This window comes from Lethenteron reissneri, chromosome 54 (genome assembly GCF_015708825.2).
Source record: "Lethenteron reissneri isolate LAM-NWPU_2019-01 chromosome 54, ASM1570882v1, whole genome shotgun sequence".
NCBI lineage: Eukaryota > Metazoa > Chordata > Hyperoartia > Petromyzontiformes > Petromyzontidae > Lethenteron > Lethenteron reissneri.
Genome location: NC_083832.1, coordinates 5877961 through 5896757, shown reverse-complemented (window position 1 = coordinate 5896757; position 18797 = coordinate 5877961). Strand labels below are relative to the sequence as shown.

General features: G+C 49.7%; 1 protein-coding gene across 1 annotated transcript in view; it reads right to left on the bottom strand.

Annotated features, from left to right (window-relative positions):
• Positions 1-18797, bottom strand: part of LOC133356572 (metabotropic glutamate receptor 8-like) — a 172114-nt gene that overhangs the window by 21901 nt on the left and 131416 nt on the right. Inside the window, exons 5-6 of the mRNA XM_061574159.1 lie at positions 9772-9926; positions 47-187 (exon numbers count right to left, since the gene is read on the bottom strand). Coding sequence (XP_061430143.1) covers positions 47-187; positions 9772-9926 — 296 coding nt within the window. The remainder of the gene's footprint in view (positions 1-46; positions 188-9771; positions 9927-18797) is intronic.

The window sequence follows — 18797 nt, the reverse complement described above, 5'->3', positions numbered from 1 at the left end:
CCATGCCCAGCCTGCCCCCCCCCCCCCACCACCACCACCTCCTCACCTGTGCACTTCTTGCTGTTGCTGTCGCGTTGCGTGCTTGGCTTGCCCAGCTTGCACTGGAAGTTCTCCTCCCAGAATTCCGCGAACCACACGTCCCTCCGGTTGTTCTCGAGTCTTCTCTCCATGAAGAACTTGTCGAAGCCTGAGCAAGTGGGAAATAACAAACGTCAACCTTCAATTTTTGTTTGTTTGTTTTTTATAAAAAAAAAATTCATACCCGGCACGTACACGCAACCGCGGCGGCTGTAACGACAAGTTTCACCTGGAACGCGTCTGATCTCGCCGGATCCTCTCCGATCTCGGAAGCCTAGTCGTTGTGCAAAACAACACACCGGCACTGCGGTGGAGAGCTGCATTATTCAGTTTCTGAAGAAGCTCCCAGAATGCGAAGCGAAACGTCGGGCATCGTGTCCACGCACATGACTCGACAACGCGACAGAGAGCTAAAGGGTGTTGTGCTCATTCTTAAAGTGCCACATGTGTCAGCGCAACGATATTTTATCAGCGTACAGACATGGGGCTTCAGTATAAGTGCGGTTTTTTTGCTGGAATGTTGTAGTTTTTTCTCGCGATTGTGTTTGGCTTCCCGCATTACATTACACGTGTAATTATATATTTACATCGCAGTTGTTAAGACATCTATTTCCCGAATGGTTTCCTTATTATAATTACTGCGCAATATGTTTTCTATTATTGAATTACTTGCTTAGGTGGGCGGTTGGTGGTGGTGGGTGGTGATGGGTGGTGGGTGGTGGTGGGTGGTGAGTGGTGGGTAGTGGTGGGCGGTGGTGGGTTGTGGTTGGTGGTGGGTGGTGATGGGTGGTGGTGGGTAGTGGTTGTGGTGGGTGGTGGTGGGTGGTAATGGGTGGTGGGTCGTTGTGGGTGGTGGTGGGTGGTGGTTGGTGGGTGGTGGTGGGTGGTGGGTGGTGGGTGGTGGGTGGTGGGCGGTGGGTGGTGGTGGGTGGTTGTTGGTGGGTGGTGATGGGTGGTGGGTGGTGGTGAGTGGTGGTGGGTGGTGGTGGGCAGTGGTGGGTGGATGGGTAGTGGGCGGTGGTGGGTGGTGGTGAGTGGTGGTGGGTGGTGGTGGGTGGTGATGGGTGGTGGTGGGTGGTGGTGGGTGGTGGGTGGTGGTGGGTGGTGGTTGGTGGGTGGTGATGGGTGGTGGTTGGTGGGTGGTGGTGGTGGGTGGTGGTTAGTGGTAGTGGGTGGTGGTGGTGGGTGGTGGTGGGGTGGTGGTGGGTGGTGGTGAGTGGTGGTGGGTGGTGAGTGGTGGTGGTGGTGGTGGGTGGTGAGTGGTGGTGGTTGGTGGTGGTTGGTGGGTGGGTGGTGATGGGTGGTGGTGGGTGGGTAGTGGTGGTTGGTGGTGGTGGGTGGTGGTTGGTGGTAGTGGGTGGTGGTGGTGGGTGGTGGTGGATGGTGATGGGTGAGGGTAGTGGTGGGTGGTGGTGAGTGGTGGTGAGTGGTGGGTGGTGAGTGTTGAGTGGTGGGTGGTGGTGAGTGGTGGTGGTGAGTGGTGGATGGTGGTGAGTGGTGGTGGGTGGTGAGTGGTGGTGGTTGGTGGTGGGTGGTGAGTGGTGGGTGGTGGGTGGTGGTGAGTGGTGAGTGGTGGGTGGTGGTGAGTGGTGGTGAGTGGTGGATGGTGGTGAGTGGTGGTGGGTGGTGAGTGGTGGGTTGTGGTGAGTGGTGGTGGGTGGTGAGTGGTGGTGGGTGGTGAGTGGTGGGTGGTGGTGGGTGGTGGTGGGTGGTGGGCGGTGGTGGGTGGTGGTGGGTGGTGGTGGGTGGTGGGCGGTGGTGGGTGGTGGTGGGTGGTGGGCGGTGGTGGGTGGTGGTGAGTGGTGGTGAGTGGTGGTGGATGGTGGTGGGTGGTGGGTGGTGAGTGGTGGTGAGTGGTGGTGGATGGTCGTGAGTGGTGGGTGGTGGTGAGTGGTGGTGAGTGGTGGTGGGTGGTGGTGAGTGGTGGTGGGTAGTGGGTGGTGGTGGGTGGTGAGTGGTGGGTGGTGGTGAGTGGTGGTGAGTGGTGGATGGTGGTGAATGGTGGTGGGTGGTGAGTGGTGATGGGTGGTGAGTGGTGGGTGGTGAGTGGTGGGTGGTGAGTGGAGGTGAATGGTGGATGGTGGTGAGTGGTGGTGGGTGGTGAGTGGTGAGTGGTGGTGGGTGGTGGTGGGTGGTGGTTGGTGGGCGGTGGTGGGTGGTGGGCGGTGGTGAGTGGTGGTGGATGGTGGTGCACGTGGCTGCCTGTATTCCAGCACTGTGCAGGCAGCAGCGAGGGTTGGTAGATCACACACAGATGTTGTGAAACTCCCTTCTACCCGTGCGCATCGAGGTGGCGTACCCTGGCTCGCCAGGAGAAGACTATACAGCAGACTGAGGACTAATCTTCACGTGCCCTCCACATGTTCCATCTCTATGGGATTGAGTGTTACCCCCTCGCATGCGTATTTTGTGTTTTACGATGACGTACGTGCACGTCATCAGTTTTTCTTCCCAAATAAAAATAAAAAAATAAAATAATATAACGTCATTGGTACGGAGGCTCCCACAAGGCCGTGCGGGAGGGCGTGTGGCACAATTTGGCACCAGCTGCCGTAAAGTGTGGTCGTGTTGCTAGAACACTTTGCGGAGAGTACAACGTCTTCATAAACAACGGCACTACTCTCAAAATGAACTTAACGCTGGGCTGCCTGCGCGTTGCGAGGTTCAGCGGTGAACGGGATACCCCGACCTGCAACTTGCATTCATCTCCGAACGAAAAAGAGGTTCATTGGTTGAAAACGCCTCGATATATAGAGGACAGCAGAGCTCGGGAAATTGTTGGCACCGGCCACCTGGCTACTGCTGCCTGGGCCGCTTGCCTGTGGCTTCCCGCTGAGCCTCCGAGTCGTTCTCTGTCTTGGAGGGCGAGCGGACACCGCTACTCTGAAGCGCCATCCGACTCACGGCGGACGTTAAAGACCCCGCGACGTCGTTCGCAATGGGCCACGGTGAGCCGACGTCACCCGTCCAAAAGCGCTTAAATGTATAAGGAGATGGAGATTCATCTTCTTGGTTCTTTCGGTAAAGTCATGTAGAAGGGAAGTAATAAAATAGTAAAAATAAAACATAATAAAATAATTCTCACGACGTTTCGGCCACAACGCAAGCAGCCGTCCTCAGGTGAAGAATGAAACACCACCAATTATTATTACTTCCCTTCTACGTGACTTTACCGAAAGAACCAAGAAGATGAATCCCTGCAGTCACGAAAGCTTTAAATCGAAATGTGTAAGGAGAGAAAACATTCACGCAAATTGCTCAATTGGAGAGATTACACGGGGCAATCATCACTCCACTGTGAACACTGGCGCCCAGACCCTACTGTAAAATGGACGAGGCCATCGTGGGTAAATCATGTGATGATAATAATGCCACGAACAAGATGTGTTTAAAAAGCGCGAGCCTATCATTACCAATCAGACTCTCACCTGGTTAAACTAAATAAACTTGAAACGTCAACATCGCATTGGTACCTGCTGCTGTTGCTCTTCTCGTTGTATCACCGTTCATCCTACGTGGCATTTGTTTACGAAAAAAACGGCTGTGATCAAAATGAAAGCCCCGAAGAAAAAGAGATTTTTTTTTTTTATCAAAATTCATTACATTTCTTTTTCGATGGATGAATATTCTTCGGGGCATCACCGAACATAAATACAATCTAGAGACGGACAATTCCATTGGTGCTGAAATGACTCATAGATCTGAGAGAAGTAGAGCTTCCTCTTGTAGGAGCGCAGAGGCCCATTTTATATATCACACTTTCATTATGTGACAGCACGCATAGGCACAGACATCATTTCACATCAGCTCTTGCCGATATTGTTATTCCTTATTCTTTGTTGTAATACCTTCACCGCGAAATTGGCCATACAGTATTCGAATTTTTTTTTTTAACCTGTAATTTTGTAATTCGTCGCGTAAAATTGGATTGACGCCGTTTTTTTTCCCCATTCCGGGGGAACATCTCACGCCGTGACAATCGGCGGACGCTTCGATTGGCGGTTCCATCGTAAACGCGGAAAGCAAAGTCGCGCCGGGATTATTTCTCGAGCTCGTGAAGGAGCAACAAAACGAAGGGAAAAGCCACGGAAAAAAAATTGTAGGACACGCCGGATAACCAAAAAATAAATAACCCCCTGTACATTCCGTCATCGTCGTCATCTTCGTAGCCAAACATTATCGGCGGCCGTCTCGTGAAATTAAAAATAAACAATAAAACACATTTCGATTTAAAGCTTTCGTGACTGCAGGGATTCATCTTCTTGGTTCTTTCGGTAAAGTCACGTAGAAGGGAAGTAATAAAATAATAAAAATAAAACATAATAAAATAATTATCACGACGTTTCGGCCACAACGCAAGCAGCCGTCAGACGCTGTCTCCCCGACAGACCTGGTCTTCACCTGATGAAATAATAAAATAATAAAATACACCACAATTAAATTCTCACGACGTTTTATTATTTTATTATTTCCCTTCTACGTGACTTTACCGAAAGAACCAAGAAAAAAAAACACATTTTTTTTATTTTACCAGCTTAGGTCTACTGAATTGTGCGTTTCTTTTTTCAGAAGCGACTTCGCTTGTCACGAATGATCGCTCATCGCAGCGGCTTATCGTCATCACGTGGACATTGATAGCAGCGGCCAAAGTACTCTCACAACACGTGTGGCTCAGGGGAGACGTCGTGCACGATGGATGCTGCTCCTGATTGCGTGTTTAGACGGCAGCGAGGCACAAACAAACAAAAAACTCACTCTCCTTTGCACTTTGCAGTTGGAAAAGGAAGGATTATACCGTCAGCCATCAATGACAAAGGACATTTACCTCAATCAGGCAGCTGTACCCTCATTGAACGTCCAACCAACGTCACAACGCAGGGGCCATCGTCCAATTACTCGAGCGCCAAAACAACATCTTGGCCGAAACCGTAATAGCCAATCGGAAGCGTGTGATTGCAACGTCCCACGAGGATATGCTCATAATTAAAGTTTTTGGGTTTAGATGGCGTTATTTATAAATGTGTCGTAACCCTCCACCACCCGACACGGCCAATCAGTAAAAAAGTGTCACGTTGACAAAAGACAAATTGTTCACTGCTTTAGCCCACCGGTGTGTTGAAGCGTGAAACCACAACATTTACAATTTTTGAGTACGACGTTTCGCTGGTAATTGCATCCAGCATCATCGGGCAATTTGCCAGAATGGTGAGGGGCTCTGCTCTGTCTCCCGTTCTTATATAGAGCAGCAGCAGCAGGGTGACGTCATCATCAACTCATCAGGATATGCTCGTCGCCCAACAGCTGCAATTGTAATTGTGAGACGAAGTGAATTAAAATAAGAACATCGACATCCAATTATGTTTCTGACTGAAATACCGCAATGTATGGAGCAGAGAGAGAGAGAGAGTGAGTGAGTGATTCTGCCACTGTTTGGTTTCGGCTGAACTCAGATGCAAGAGAGCAAAACAGTTTGTCAACAAGATGGCAACATCTTAAGAGGCTTCCGTCAGAGAAAAAAAAAGTCAAGGTGATGTCCTGCTCAAATGGGTATCTTTATATATTTCTTTAAACTGGATCTATTTGCACATCCAATGTTCACAGGTGAACGAACTGTGGGTTGTATCCTGTGTAGTGTTTGTATTCACACGAAGGGCGAACGTTTTCTGTTCAACAAATGAGCATCTTAGGTGCTGTTCACCTCCCGCTATAGGAATGTGGAAAGTCCACATTCCTATGGTAGCGACGAGTCTATCCATAAGACAACCACTTCTCAATTTTCCTACGAAGCGGTGCTAGTTTTATCGACCCTAGAGGTATGATGCGTTAAGACAACCCCCTGCTAGGATATGAAATCGCAACTTTATAATTGCGAGCTCTTCGCTCTCCTGCCGAGCCACTTGGCTGTTTACTCCGAAAACAAAATAATACTTAAACAGAAGTATTGCAGAAACGAAGACAAATACGCCCCGTATAGCCTGAACAGACTGTTGGGTCAAGTGCTGTAACGCGTTCCTATGAAGGCGGGGATGGCAAACGAGAAGGTGGGTGGCCAGCACCACGTGGAGGCTACCTTTGTCTCCCTAGTGGCGACATTTAAACATACTCTTCGGTTTTTTTTGTCTCTTGGACTTCCTTCACTTGATACAGTAAATTTGACTGTGAAGGTCCCACCTGAAGGCGGAGACTTGTGTTGCCTCCGAAACGTCGTGATTTGATTGATTCCTTTTCATTTATTATTATTATTTTATTCCAATTATTTTTTACCAACGTTACTTTACCGAAAAAACCCTAAGAGTATGAATCCTTGCAGTCACGAAAGCTTCAAATCTAGACATTTAAACATCGCACCAGGTACTCATTTGAGGTTGGACTCGACGTAGGGGAGGCCTAGGATCGGTTCAAATAATGGTCACGGGTGTTGGCCGTGAGCGGGAATTAAACCCAGGTCACTGCGTTCATTAACAAGTTGTTGCCAGACACTGTCACTACTTCACTCACGCACACACACGGAAACATACAAAGGCACTCTCTCTCTCTCTCACACACACACAACCAGTATCTACTTGTGAAGTATTTTGAGCACGAAAACCATTCGGCGTTTGAGAAATGAACGTCACTTTCAGTTTTTTTTGCGTGTGTTTTTTACCCAGGCGACACATTTTCGCGTTCGCCGCCACCGTGTGACAGCGCGTGCGGCGTGACACCAAGGCCACGGCATCTTGAGCAGCAGTCGTTGTTCAGAACATTTTGAAAGTTACAAAGGAGTCTTCCGCACCTCTGCAAGCGAAGGGTGCATTTGTCTACTGCGGTGCTACGCACGCCAGGGGAGTTTGCATCGTGCTCGCCACGTGCGCGACCGTGATTGGTCAGTCTCGTTGTCGTTAACTTGCTGACCCGCCCACTACCGGACACGTGTGCATAATAAAAGAGCTTCGCTGCTCATCGGATTTCTCCGTTCTAAATGAACAGATTCTGAGTCGTCGATGCAGTGTCGAGGCGTCGCTTCTCCACGGTGCGTGCATGCGTGCGGGGTGGATGGTGGCGGCTTGTTTACGAATTGGAAGGTGGGAATCGCTGTGGATGATTTCCATCTCGACGTAGCGAGGCCAACGTTGCGGCTACGCTGTGAGAACTTGGCATTTGGCTACCGGTCCCCGTTATTGGCTGCGAAGGCTCAACGTTGTGATCCAGGGTGTCGGCGCGTGTGTGTGCCAGCGAAGTGCTTTTGGTCCGCTGAAGGCTACCCACCCCACGTGGCAATGTTGAGCCTCGTATTAATTGCGTTGCGTTTGCTCGTCACGTGCCAACAAAAATGGATACGAAGAACGGTATTGAGAGTCACCCCCCCCCCCCCCATGAATATTACAAGATGTATCTGCAAAGCGAACCACATATTTTCAGATACTTTTGTTTTCGCTTTCCAATTATTTCTCTCCAAGGCGACTGATGGTCCACAGGCTCGGGATAGCGATTTCAAAATCTTGTTTCCACGCAAAAAAAGTCTTCCTTCTCAAAAGAAAAGGCCACCCATCTACATAATTTCACAGTATTCCAATTTAACATTGCACTTCCCACGGTGCCCAGCACAAAGGGCAGTCTCGGATGCAGGATCCAATTATTTGAATAATTGGGTAAAAACATTTCAGATCTTGAAACTGAAATCCCACCAAACCCACCGCTGAGGCTCAACTCGGCACGACATCATTTTGACTCTGCCGCTACGTGTTACCAGCGAGCTCATACTGATTTTAAAGGCCAGGCGGGGAGGGGTGGTGGAATAAAAAAATGACCGGCCACTGTTGGATAGCAAGTCCAGTGCGCTTACCATTATTACACTGCACGGCAGCATTACTCCCGGCACGGGAGTTGAACAGGGTTGCGATTTCCGCATGGAAAATGCGGAAGGAGGGTTCAAATTTTCCCGCAATTTTTGCTAAAGTCAACCGCAAACGGTGGAAAGACTACTCCTATGACCGCGCGCTTTTAATAACACGTTAATGCGTTCTATTGGAAAGGATACATGCAAGGCCCAGCATCACGTAGGGCTTTGAGTAACTGATTGGAATGAATATATGATTTCCGCATTTCCGCACAAGAACCACATACTTTATTCAAATGCGGAGCCGTGATTACGAGCACATGTACATGATGTATCCTTTCCAATAGAACGCATTAACGTGTTGTTAAAAGCGCGCGGTCATAGGAGTAGTCTTTCCACCGTTTGCGGTTGACTTTAGCAAAAATGCGGGAAAATTTGAACCCTCCTTCCGCATTTTCCATGCGGAAATCGCAACCCTGGAGTTGAATCGGCAACGGTGCTTGGATTCCACCCCAACCAGCTTAACCCTGTCCACCCACCCGCCAGCCACCTCTGTCTACCCAGTAGCCAGCAGTGCTGAATGGGCACGCTACAGTCGGTTGGCAGGTCACGTGTGGTGGGGTAAAATGTAAGTAACTTCCAACTCTTCCACGATGTCTGGCCAGCATTGAAGTGGAGGCCAAATACTCTCCAGGGGGGGAATATTAATATATGTTGTTTTAATGAGACAAAGCTGAGCAACAAGACCACGCACGCAGATAGGGCGTTGCCAACAGAGTATAATGGGAGCAGAAACTCTCCATCATTCTATCACGACAAAACACGAGGAAAACAAATATTTACGTAGCGATCGAGCCAGGGCATGGTGGCACGTGGCTATACTCGTGCGCGACGGAGGAGAGGATTGGTGCATCACGCATATTTGTGAAACTTCCAAACCAGCTGGGACTGCGAGGAGTTGGCGAGTGGAGCAGCTGTGTTCGCGCACCCATCCGTGTGGACCTTTGAGTGTCCTGGACCCCTTTCGTGTGAGAAGTGCGCTTTTTAACCAGAGACTCAGGTTTCCTCTCGCGAACAAAAACGCCGCTCCACGCACGGCGGCAGCAAGGGTGGCACCTGAAGACGGAAGCTTGTGTTGCCTCCGAAACGTCGTGATTTTTATTTAATTTTACATTTTATTAATTTGAATTTTTTACTTTCGTGACTTTACCGAAAAAACCTAAGAATAAGGGTGGCACAGTCGTTTTTTTTTTTTTTTACAATCGGGTTTAATTGTCTTCTTATATTAAACCCGATCATCTGAGTTTGGGAGAAATCCGGTTTAATTGGTTCTAATTGCAGAACCGCACTTCTCAACGATGGGCTTCATCCATTCCAAGCTAAGGAACTCACTGGCGCCCACAATTGTGGAGGAGAAGCTCGTGTTCATCAAGACCAACCTGCCCGCCGCATTCTACGACTACCCCGTGCCCGACGGCCCCGAGTACGATAGCAGCACCGACGAGGAAGCAGCCTAAGCCTTGGATCAGAGTTTCGTATTCATTAAACCAGGTTTGAATTTCCCGAAATCGGGTGTAATTGTATTAAAGAAAAAACCCGATGCCTGCCGCTGGAAAAATCGGGTTTTTTTCCACCCATGGGCGGCACACCCCTTAAATTCTAGCCGTGGTTACAGGGAGACCCGCGCAAGGGATAATGTATATTTGCTCACAAAGATGACTTATCGATCTCTCTAAGTAATAAAGCGTTGGACGCCTCCTTGGAAACACGGCCATGCATGAGCCTGTGACACGGATATCAAAGATGTCATGCCGGCTGCATCCAAGATTAAAAATTGAATGAGCAGAAACGATCGTTGGATTGTGCTATCTCACCTTCGACGCGCGCCCTCTTCGGTAGGATGGTGACGGCTCCCTCGGCCACGTCTTCCTGTTGGAAGATGGGAGCGATCTTTGAGCCCCAGCTGTCCGAACCGATCCAGATGAAGTGGCCCGTCTGGTTCGCCTTCTTGGCAGCTTCCAGTACTCGACTGCAACGGAAACAAAAAAACACAAAACAAGCGAACACAGTCACCCACGCTCGTTCCGTTCCGTCGTAGGCGTGCGCGCGCGCGCGCGTCCGTGTGTGTATTTGCTGTGGAGGAGGCTCGTGAAGAATGCTGCTGCTACTGGGCAGTTGGAGGCAGTCGTCCCCTCCAGCAACAACGGAGGGCAGAGGAGCGACGCTCACAATGACGAGCGGAGCGCCGGGCGGATAAAATGCAGCAAGTTTGGCACAGTAGGGGGCACAGCTGGTGCAACTACCGGTCATCTAAATCAGCCATCCCGTGGCACCTGGGTCTGCCCCGAGACCTCCTGTCAGCAGCGAGCCTTCGACAACTCACGTGGCCTCAAAGTGCACCTGGCCTGGCACAGGCGCCGTGGTGACGTCACCGTCACTGAGTGGCGAATGTCGGATATTGGTATTTGTATTGGTGTGCTCGCTAATAGCACTTGCCAAAACAGTCTGTTCAGGCTATACGAGGGATCTTTGTCTTTATCTTTGTTGCAAGCTAAGAGGAGAGTGGTAGTGCAGCGGTTAGCGCACTGCGCTACAAGCCCGGTGGCCCGAGTAACGATTCCTGCTCACGGCCACCGACACCAAGTGACGATTCTCTGAGCCGGTCCTGGGACTCCCCTAGATCGACTCAGAATCAAATGAGCACCTGGTGCGGTGTGAAAACATCGCAACGAGGGAGACAAAGGCGGCCGGGCGTAGTGCTGCCCCCCCCCCCATCGTGTGCCACAGTGTCGCCCTTCATATGTGATCTCTAACAGCACTTGCCCTAAAAGTCTGTTAAGGCGATATGGAAGAATCTACGTCTTTTTTGTGAGTCACTGCGACCAACGTGACTCATTACAATCCAACCCTTGTTGGTTTGCCGCTGCACAGCCGTCTTGTGTCACTCTGCAGGTTTTAATCCGTCCGTTAATTTGTGCTGTGCATTTGTAGGGATTATTACGGGAGAAACGGCGGACAACAAACACAGGGGTGTCGGCACTCACACACACGGGTGGTCACACCGACGTCCGCATCCGTTATTGCCCACGCCCCCAGCCCTCGGAGGTGATCCCTATAAAAGGTGGGGACCCAGAGAGCTCGAGGAGTTCTACACGAAGCTGACCAGTGAAGATCGAAGGCTCGGAGATTAGGCCCTGGGACTCCCCGGTCTCGCCGTCCTTGTAAGGGCCGAGCCGGGTAAGCCAGCGGCGCGGCCCAAGAGCTCCCGGACCGCTGCCCTTATCAGGGCAAGGCTGGTTAGCTGGTGCCGAGATCTGTGCTTGCCAGGGCCAGATCAGTCAGCCTCCCGTAGCCCAGTAGAGGAGGACTGGGGAACAGGACAGAGGGCTTAGTACTAGGGTGGGTTTTCCATAGTACGGGTGAAGGGGCCGATACCCCTTCAACTATTGTGCCTGTCCCTGGGTTAATAAACAGAGTGTGCCTCAACTCCGACATCGTCTCCTCGAACTTACTACACATTTGTTTATCTCATAAGGGGCCGCAGTGTTCGGAGCAGAGCCAACCAACGGCACCGTTTTTAAATCCTTTATATTAAGTTCGCTTGCTTGCTTAGGACCGTGCAAATCTTTCGGTCGTTTTTTAACCCACTTCCCGTGATCCAATCGAGCTGACATTTTGCACAGACTCGTTGTGCGTGACAATGCATTTTCGTGAAAATGTTTTTCCAAAATTTTACACTGTTTAGGGAATTTTTTTCAAATATTTAATTACCAATTTTTTAATGCTGCCAGACAATCATCTGACCCATAGGTGGCAGCCATTTCAAAACAGAGGACGAGAGGACTCTCGCCGCCCCGATGCCACGCATATAAAGGATTTATAGTGAAAAACTTTGTTTTTTACGGGTTAATTTTTGTTAAAGTTCCTCGGCATGTCGCCGAGATCCATCGCCCCTCGCCCAGCCCTCCTGTCCCGTAATCATCGAGCACGGTGATCCGTGAGCACCATGTTAGCCTATCGACTGGCTATTCAATTAGCTGGGGATGAATAAAAACAAAACTGGGCGCAGATGATATCGCGATAAACCTCCAATGGTTTATCAAAACGTAGGGCACAAAGTTTTGGAATGAAGCCAGCATGGATTACCTGACAAATACATTGCCCAAAATGTCGCCGATTGTATTTATTTTTCTTTTAAGGGAATGTTATTGATGAGTGCTTTAATGTTTATTCGCGTGTGGGTTATCACGTTTTTTTTTATAGGACAACGTGCCTCGATTCTTCCTCTTAACCTGCATTTTGTATCCACGGGATAACATGTCCAATCTTCTTGGTTCTTTCGGTAAAGTCACGTACAAGGGAAGTAATAAAAAAATAAAAATAAAACATAATAAAATAATTCTCACGACGTTTCGGCCACAACGCAAGCAGCCGTCTTCAGGTGAAGAATGAAACACTGCCAAGCTTGGAGCGTATATATAAGCTGGGTTGGAGGTGCAAATTATTTTGTCAAGGCGCTCTTCTTCCATCTCCAACCCAGCTTATGTATACGCTCCAAGCTTGGCAGTGTTTCATTCTTCACCTGAAGACGGCTACTTGCCTTGTGGTCGAAACGTCGTGAGAATTATTTTATTATGTTTTATTTTTATTATTTTATTACTTCCCTTCTACGTGACTTTAGCGAAAGAACCAAGAAGATGAATCCCTGCAGTCACGAAAGCTTTAAATCGAAACATGTGCAATGTTATATGGACGTGCCAGCAGTGCCTCCCATATTTCTATCGGCTGGTTCTCCACTGGCCGTTTTCCATGTTGCGCTAGAACCAGAAACCGGGATACGCTGACCTCACGCGGTGTCTGAATGTGGCTTGGGGCCAAGCAGGGCCAGGGGTGGAGATAATGACGCGTACATTTGTGCGTGACATTCGGTGAGTGCACGGTAAGGACACCAGCGCACACCACGCCAGTGCTTCTCAACCTTTGTATGAATAATGAACATCAATAGTTTAACCAATTGTCCACTTTGTGGACATTTGTGCGTGACATTCGGGACATTTGTGCGTGACATTCGGTGAGTGCACGGTAAGGACACCAGCGCACACCACGCCAGTGCTTCTCAACCTTTGTATGAATAATGAACATCAATATTTTAACCAATTGTCCACTTTGTGAGATGTATAACCTAACTAGCCGCTAGTAACCGCAAGCAAATTAAAACAAAATCATCGGACGCTCTGCGCGCGAGATGTCATTAGTTCCCTGGCTGCACTTGTAAACCCGCATTGTGCACAATCAGGGAGCTTAGAAAGTGCTTTCATATCGTTCCAGGTTACCATATGGATGCAAATTGTATCGTAGTTATTTTATATTGCCAGATCCATGCATCATTATTCACCAATGACTCTTATGTCTGATATGATTTCACATATTTATACATGATATCACGTACCCCCCTGGGGCATTGCCACATACCCCCGGGTTGAGAACCACTGCACTACACCACCCACACACGTCTCGACGCGCTCGTCGCACGCGACGTCGGTGGCACGGCTCGGGTTCCGCAGTGGAAAAATAATTTGGTGCCTTGTGAACCACGCCGGGCTGGCTCGGCGCTGCCCTGGCGCGGCTCGGTAGCGCGGTGGAAAATAATTAGCACCACGTGGAAATTTATAGAAGCCAAATAACTCTGAATGCACGTTGATTAATCCACGCGGCCACGAGAAGAGAGGGAGACACGCAAACTACAAATATTACAGGTGTCACGGACCTCCTGCATACGAGGCGAGGGAGATAACATCTTTTGCGAGGGAGATAACATCTCGCGAGGGAGATGACATCTTGCCATCGCGCCCCAACGAGCATCCCACGACGCAGGCGACGAAGCCGCCGGCAACTTCTTCAAAACGGCCTCCGAGGGGAAGGCCTCCGATCGGAGACATCCGTCAATCTGCTGCTTCCAGCAGCCGGTGTCATCAATAGCAAGACCCCCCCCCCCCCACCCGTCTGTACCACTGCTGCTATTACTCATACTTGCCGTTGTGTTCGTGTGTGTGTGTGTTGCGCGATGCAGCGAGGTGTCGTTAAGCTTGATGTATTGAATCCATTTGGCAGAGACCGCCCACTGGCTTGTTAGCGGCGGGTAATGTGACAAGCCATAACTAATCAATTGTTTTTTCTCTCTCTCTCTTTGCACGTGGCGTTTAAATGTCCCCACCCCCCTACCCACTGCCACCGCGATAGAGAGCTGCCTGAGCAGGATGCCCGGGCTATTAAAATGCAATGCCTCCGTGTTGACAAAGAGACATGGGTGGGGGGGTGGGAGGAAATAAACACCCCATTAGCATAACCGTTTTCAGGCAGCGAAAATGAGCCTTGTTAATACGGGCGCAGATAAAAACACATTTCCGCGTGCGGAAAGAACAAACGCTCATATCGGCCTACCTTGTTTCGCATCGTGATTCATGAAGAAGAAGAAGAAGAAGAAAAAAAACTGAACAAAATAATAATCTACGAGCATCTTTGAGCATAGCACTCGCCCGATGATTATCACGAGGACAAAGATCCCCCGTATAGCCGAAACAGGCTTTTGGGGAAAGTGGATGTTAGCGAGCACATTTGATGGCTGGAGTGGCACACGAGGGGGTGGGTGACCAGCACCTCGCCCAGTGGCGATGATAACACATCATACCAGGTACTCATTAGGGCTAAGTCGAACTTCGTGATTTATTAAGGCTAAGTCGAACTCCGTGAGATCCAGGACCGGTTCAGATAAACGTCACTGCCGGGAGCAGGAATTGAACCATGGGTCGAAAAAACCCAAATTTTCCAGCGGCAGGCATCGGATTTTTTTTATACAATTAAACCCGATTTTGGGGAATTAAAACCTGCTTTAATGAATAGGAAACTCTGCTAGGCTTAGGCTGCTTCCTCGTCGGTGCTGCTATCATCGTACTCGGGGGGGCGTCGGGCACGGGGTAGTCATAGAATGCAGCGGGCAGGTTGGTCTTGATGAACACGAGCTTCTCCACAATCGTGGGCGCCAGTGAGTTCCTTAGCTTGGAATGGATGAAGCCCATCGTTGAGAAGTGCGGTTCTGCATTAGAACCAATTAAACCAGATGATCGGTTTTAATATAAAAAGACAATTAAACCCGATTGTAAAAAACCCGACTGTGCCACCCTTGAATTGAACACGGGTGGCCGAATTCGGAGAACAGGTCACGAGCCGCTACACTGCAGCTCCTTAGACAAAGATTATCCGTACAGCCTTAATAGACTGTAGGAGCAAGTGCTGTTAGCGAGCACCTATGAAGGCCGGGATGGTATACGAAGGGGTGGATGGCCAGCACCATTCCCGACCGTTTTTGTCTCCCCAGTGGAGATGATTACACACCGCACCAGGTACTCATCTGAGACTGAATCGACCTAGGGGAGGCTCAGGACCGGTTCAGATAATTGTCACTGATGTTGGCCGTGAGCGGGAATCGAACCCAGGTCGCAAGGTTCGTTACACACAGCACGCACTCACACACACACACCCACGGATGCATGTCAGCGACGGTGCTGGGGCGATATTTGGATTTACGTCAAATGCATGAAAAAGACAAAACTCAACCCACTATTAATAACGACCTGTGCTAACGGGCAACGGCACACAGGGCGGCAAGTGACGTTATAAAGCAAGCGGGCACGTGGCATTCATGAGTGCAATGCATGCCTACAAAATAATGACATTTCCCATTAAAGCTCGTGTGTGTACACAGACGCGGGACAACCATTACAATCCCAGGCAGCACTTGCACCCGCCCCGAATCCCTTCCCCGCTGAGCGTGTTCACGCATTCCACGGGAAACCCCTTTCCGCGATGCAGGATAATTCATCCAAAAATGTAGATGTATCAGAGAATGTCACCGGTGCGGGCGGGCGAGATTGTTAATGATCTAGATCAGCGGCCGGCAACCAAAATTAACGAGAGGAGACATTTTTGTTCGAATGCGGTGGTAAGTAAAAAAAAAAAATACTCAATATTTTAAGAGCCGTAACAACGCAACGTGAATACGAGACGGTGTTAGTCCTTAATGAGTAAGGGTCACGAAGCAGCAGTCCTTAAAGAGCCGCACTCGGCTCCGGAGTGCAGTGCTAACAGTATTCCCGGACCCCTGGACTAGAACGAAGATCCTTGGGAAGGAAGTGTCAGTAATCTAGGACCCCATATCGCAAAGATAGGGTCCTTGCCTGTAAGATGGGCAAGCCCACCAGCATTGATTCAATCAGGTGGCGCTGCCGATGTGTTGCGTAACAAATGCGTTTTGTTTCACGTGGGAAACTTTTTTTTGCAACATAATATGACATTGCAAATCCGTTCGAGTGCTAACGCCGGGTGGATTACGACATCGACGGACTGTTAGAGATCTCGACAGCTTGGGGTCGACTTCGCCCTGCGGTGCATTGATCGTGGCTGATGATGATGACGACGATGACGTTTCGGACGCGTGGAATCTCCGAGTGGAAATTCGACGAAATCGGCGTTGATCGATTGTGGGTGCTCAAATTAAAATAGGCCCTCCCAGCTAACGTCACGTAGCGTCGATGTCAACGGGCAAAGGACACGCAGAGGCAACTCCCCGTAAGGATTCCTGGGAATTAACTGTGTGTGATGATAAGAAGGTCATCTCGCGCACTGCGGGGGGCAACAACGCTGACGCTTCACATTCGGACGTCCACCTTTTGACATTCGGTCACGTATCACACACACGTGGTGGCTTAAAGGGGTAAAAAATAACTGCTGTTGATTCGTGCCTCATCTTCGCCATCGTCGTCACCCATCGTGTATTTTCTGCCCGTCACATTCCTATCTCACCTCTTCCTATTGTTCTCTATTGTCTCGCTCCGATATTATTTTCTATATCGTAGCTGGGGGAGGGGAGGGGGAGGCGCTACGCTTGTTGTGATTGTTTGTGCTCCCACTTTGGGAATGGTGCTCCCCTGGTCCTTTTTTAATCTCTGTACTTGATTTTGATGCTGTTTTTAAGACAATAAAAAAATACACATTCCATGCGATGTCCTTCACATTAGATATATAAAAATAAGTCTATGTGTCTATGGTCTCCGTGTGAGTCTATGGAGCTCTATGCGAGTCAATGCGTCTATGCGAGTTTATGGGTCTCGATCCGAGTTTATGGGTCTCGATCCGAGTCTATGGGTGTCTGAGTGAGTCTATGGATATTTACATAAGTCTATCGGTCTATGTGAGTCTATGGATCTCTAAATGAGTCTATGGCCTCTGCGTGAGTCTATGGGTGTCTGTGTGACACTATGGGTCTCTGTGTAAGTCTATGGATCTCTAAATGATTCTGTGGCCTCTATGTGAGTCTTTGGATCTCTAAATGAGTCGATGGCCTCTGTGTGAGTCTATGGGTGTCTGTGCGACACTATGGGTCTCTGTGTAAGTCTATGGATCTCTAAATGATTATGTGGCCTCTATGTGAGTCTTTGGATCATTATGTGAGTCTATGGACCTCTATGCGAGTCTGTGGGTCTCTATGTCAATCTATGGGTCTCTATTTGAGTCTACGGGTGTCTGGCTGAGTCTATGGGTCTCCGTGTAAGCCTATGGATTTCTATGCGAGACTTTAATCCATTTGCAGGCTGGTGACGCGTTCATCTTGTGCCACACAGAAACAGCTGCCACTGGAGGTACCCTAGGCTAGATTACAGCAGGTCATTGAAATGGTTGACATGAGACGAGACGTAAGGCACCGTGAGTTGATGAGTCATGTGATCAAACACCACGATGCATGCAAATCCTCACTGGCACGTTGCATTTTGGGTGGGCCTGTGGCATTGAGGATTTGGTTGTTTGGCGTCGGCAGCTTTTCACCAGCAATGAGTTGACAAAGAGGGCCTCGTATTTTCAGATGAACGATACAGATGACGACACACACGTGATCTGCGTGTCGTTTGTTACACGAGCGGTGTGGATGACCTATCCGCGTCGGAGGCGTGTCTACGTACGGTGCGAAAGAAGTTCAACATACGTACATCCATACGTGCTCGAACAAGCATGTCACTGGTGGGAGCTCGTGCTGTAATCAAGCACCCATTAAAGCGTGGCTTGCACCACACCAAGCTGCCTTTCATCTCCACAGTGCATATTTAAGGCTGAGTGGACTTAGGGGAAGCCTAGGATCAATTCAGATAATCACCACTGATGGTAGCCATGGGCGAAAATCGAACTCGAAATGCAGCGGGTTAAGCAAAACCCCACCGCTCCCCAAAGTGGTATACAAATATCCCCCATTTAGCCTTAACAGACTGTAGGGGCAAGTGCTGTTAGCGAGCACCTATAAAGGCCGGCACGGCACACGAGGGGGTGGGTGGCCAACACCACGGCCGGCCGCCTTTATCTCCCAAGCGGCGATGTTTACACATCGCACCAGGTACTCATTTGAGGCTGAGTCGACCTAGGGGAGGCCCAGGGCCTGTTCAGATAATCGTTACTGGTGTTGGCCGTGAGCGGGAATCGAACTCCGGCCACCGGGTTCGCAGCGCAGCGCGCTAACCACTACACCCGCGCTCCCCAGAAAAAGTGGTTATAGACAAAGATAAAGATCCCCCGTATAGCCTTAACAGACTATATGGGCAAGTGCTATTAGCGAGCACCTATAAAGGCCGGCACGGCACACGAGGGGGTGGGTGGCCAACAGCACGCCCGGCCGCCTTTGTCTCCCTAGCGGCGATGTTTACACATCACATCAGATACTCATTTTAGGCTGAGTCGACCTAGGGGAGGCCCAGGGCCGGTTCAAATAATCGTCACTGGTGTTGGCCGTGAGCGGGAATCGAACCCGGGTCGCCAGGTTCGTAGTGCAGCACGCTAACCGCTACACCGCCACTCCACG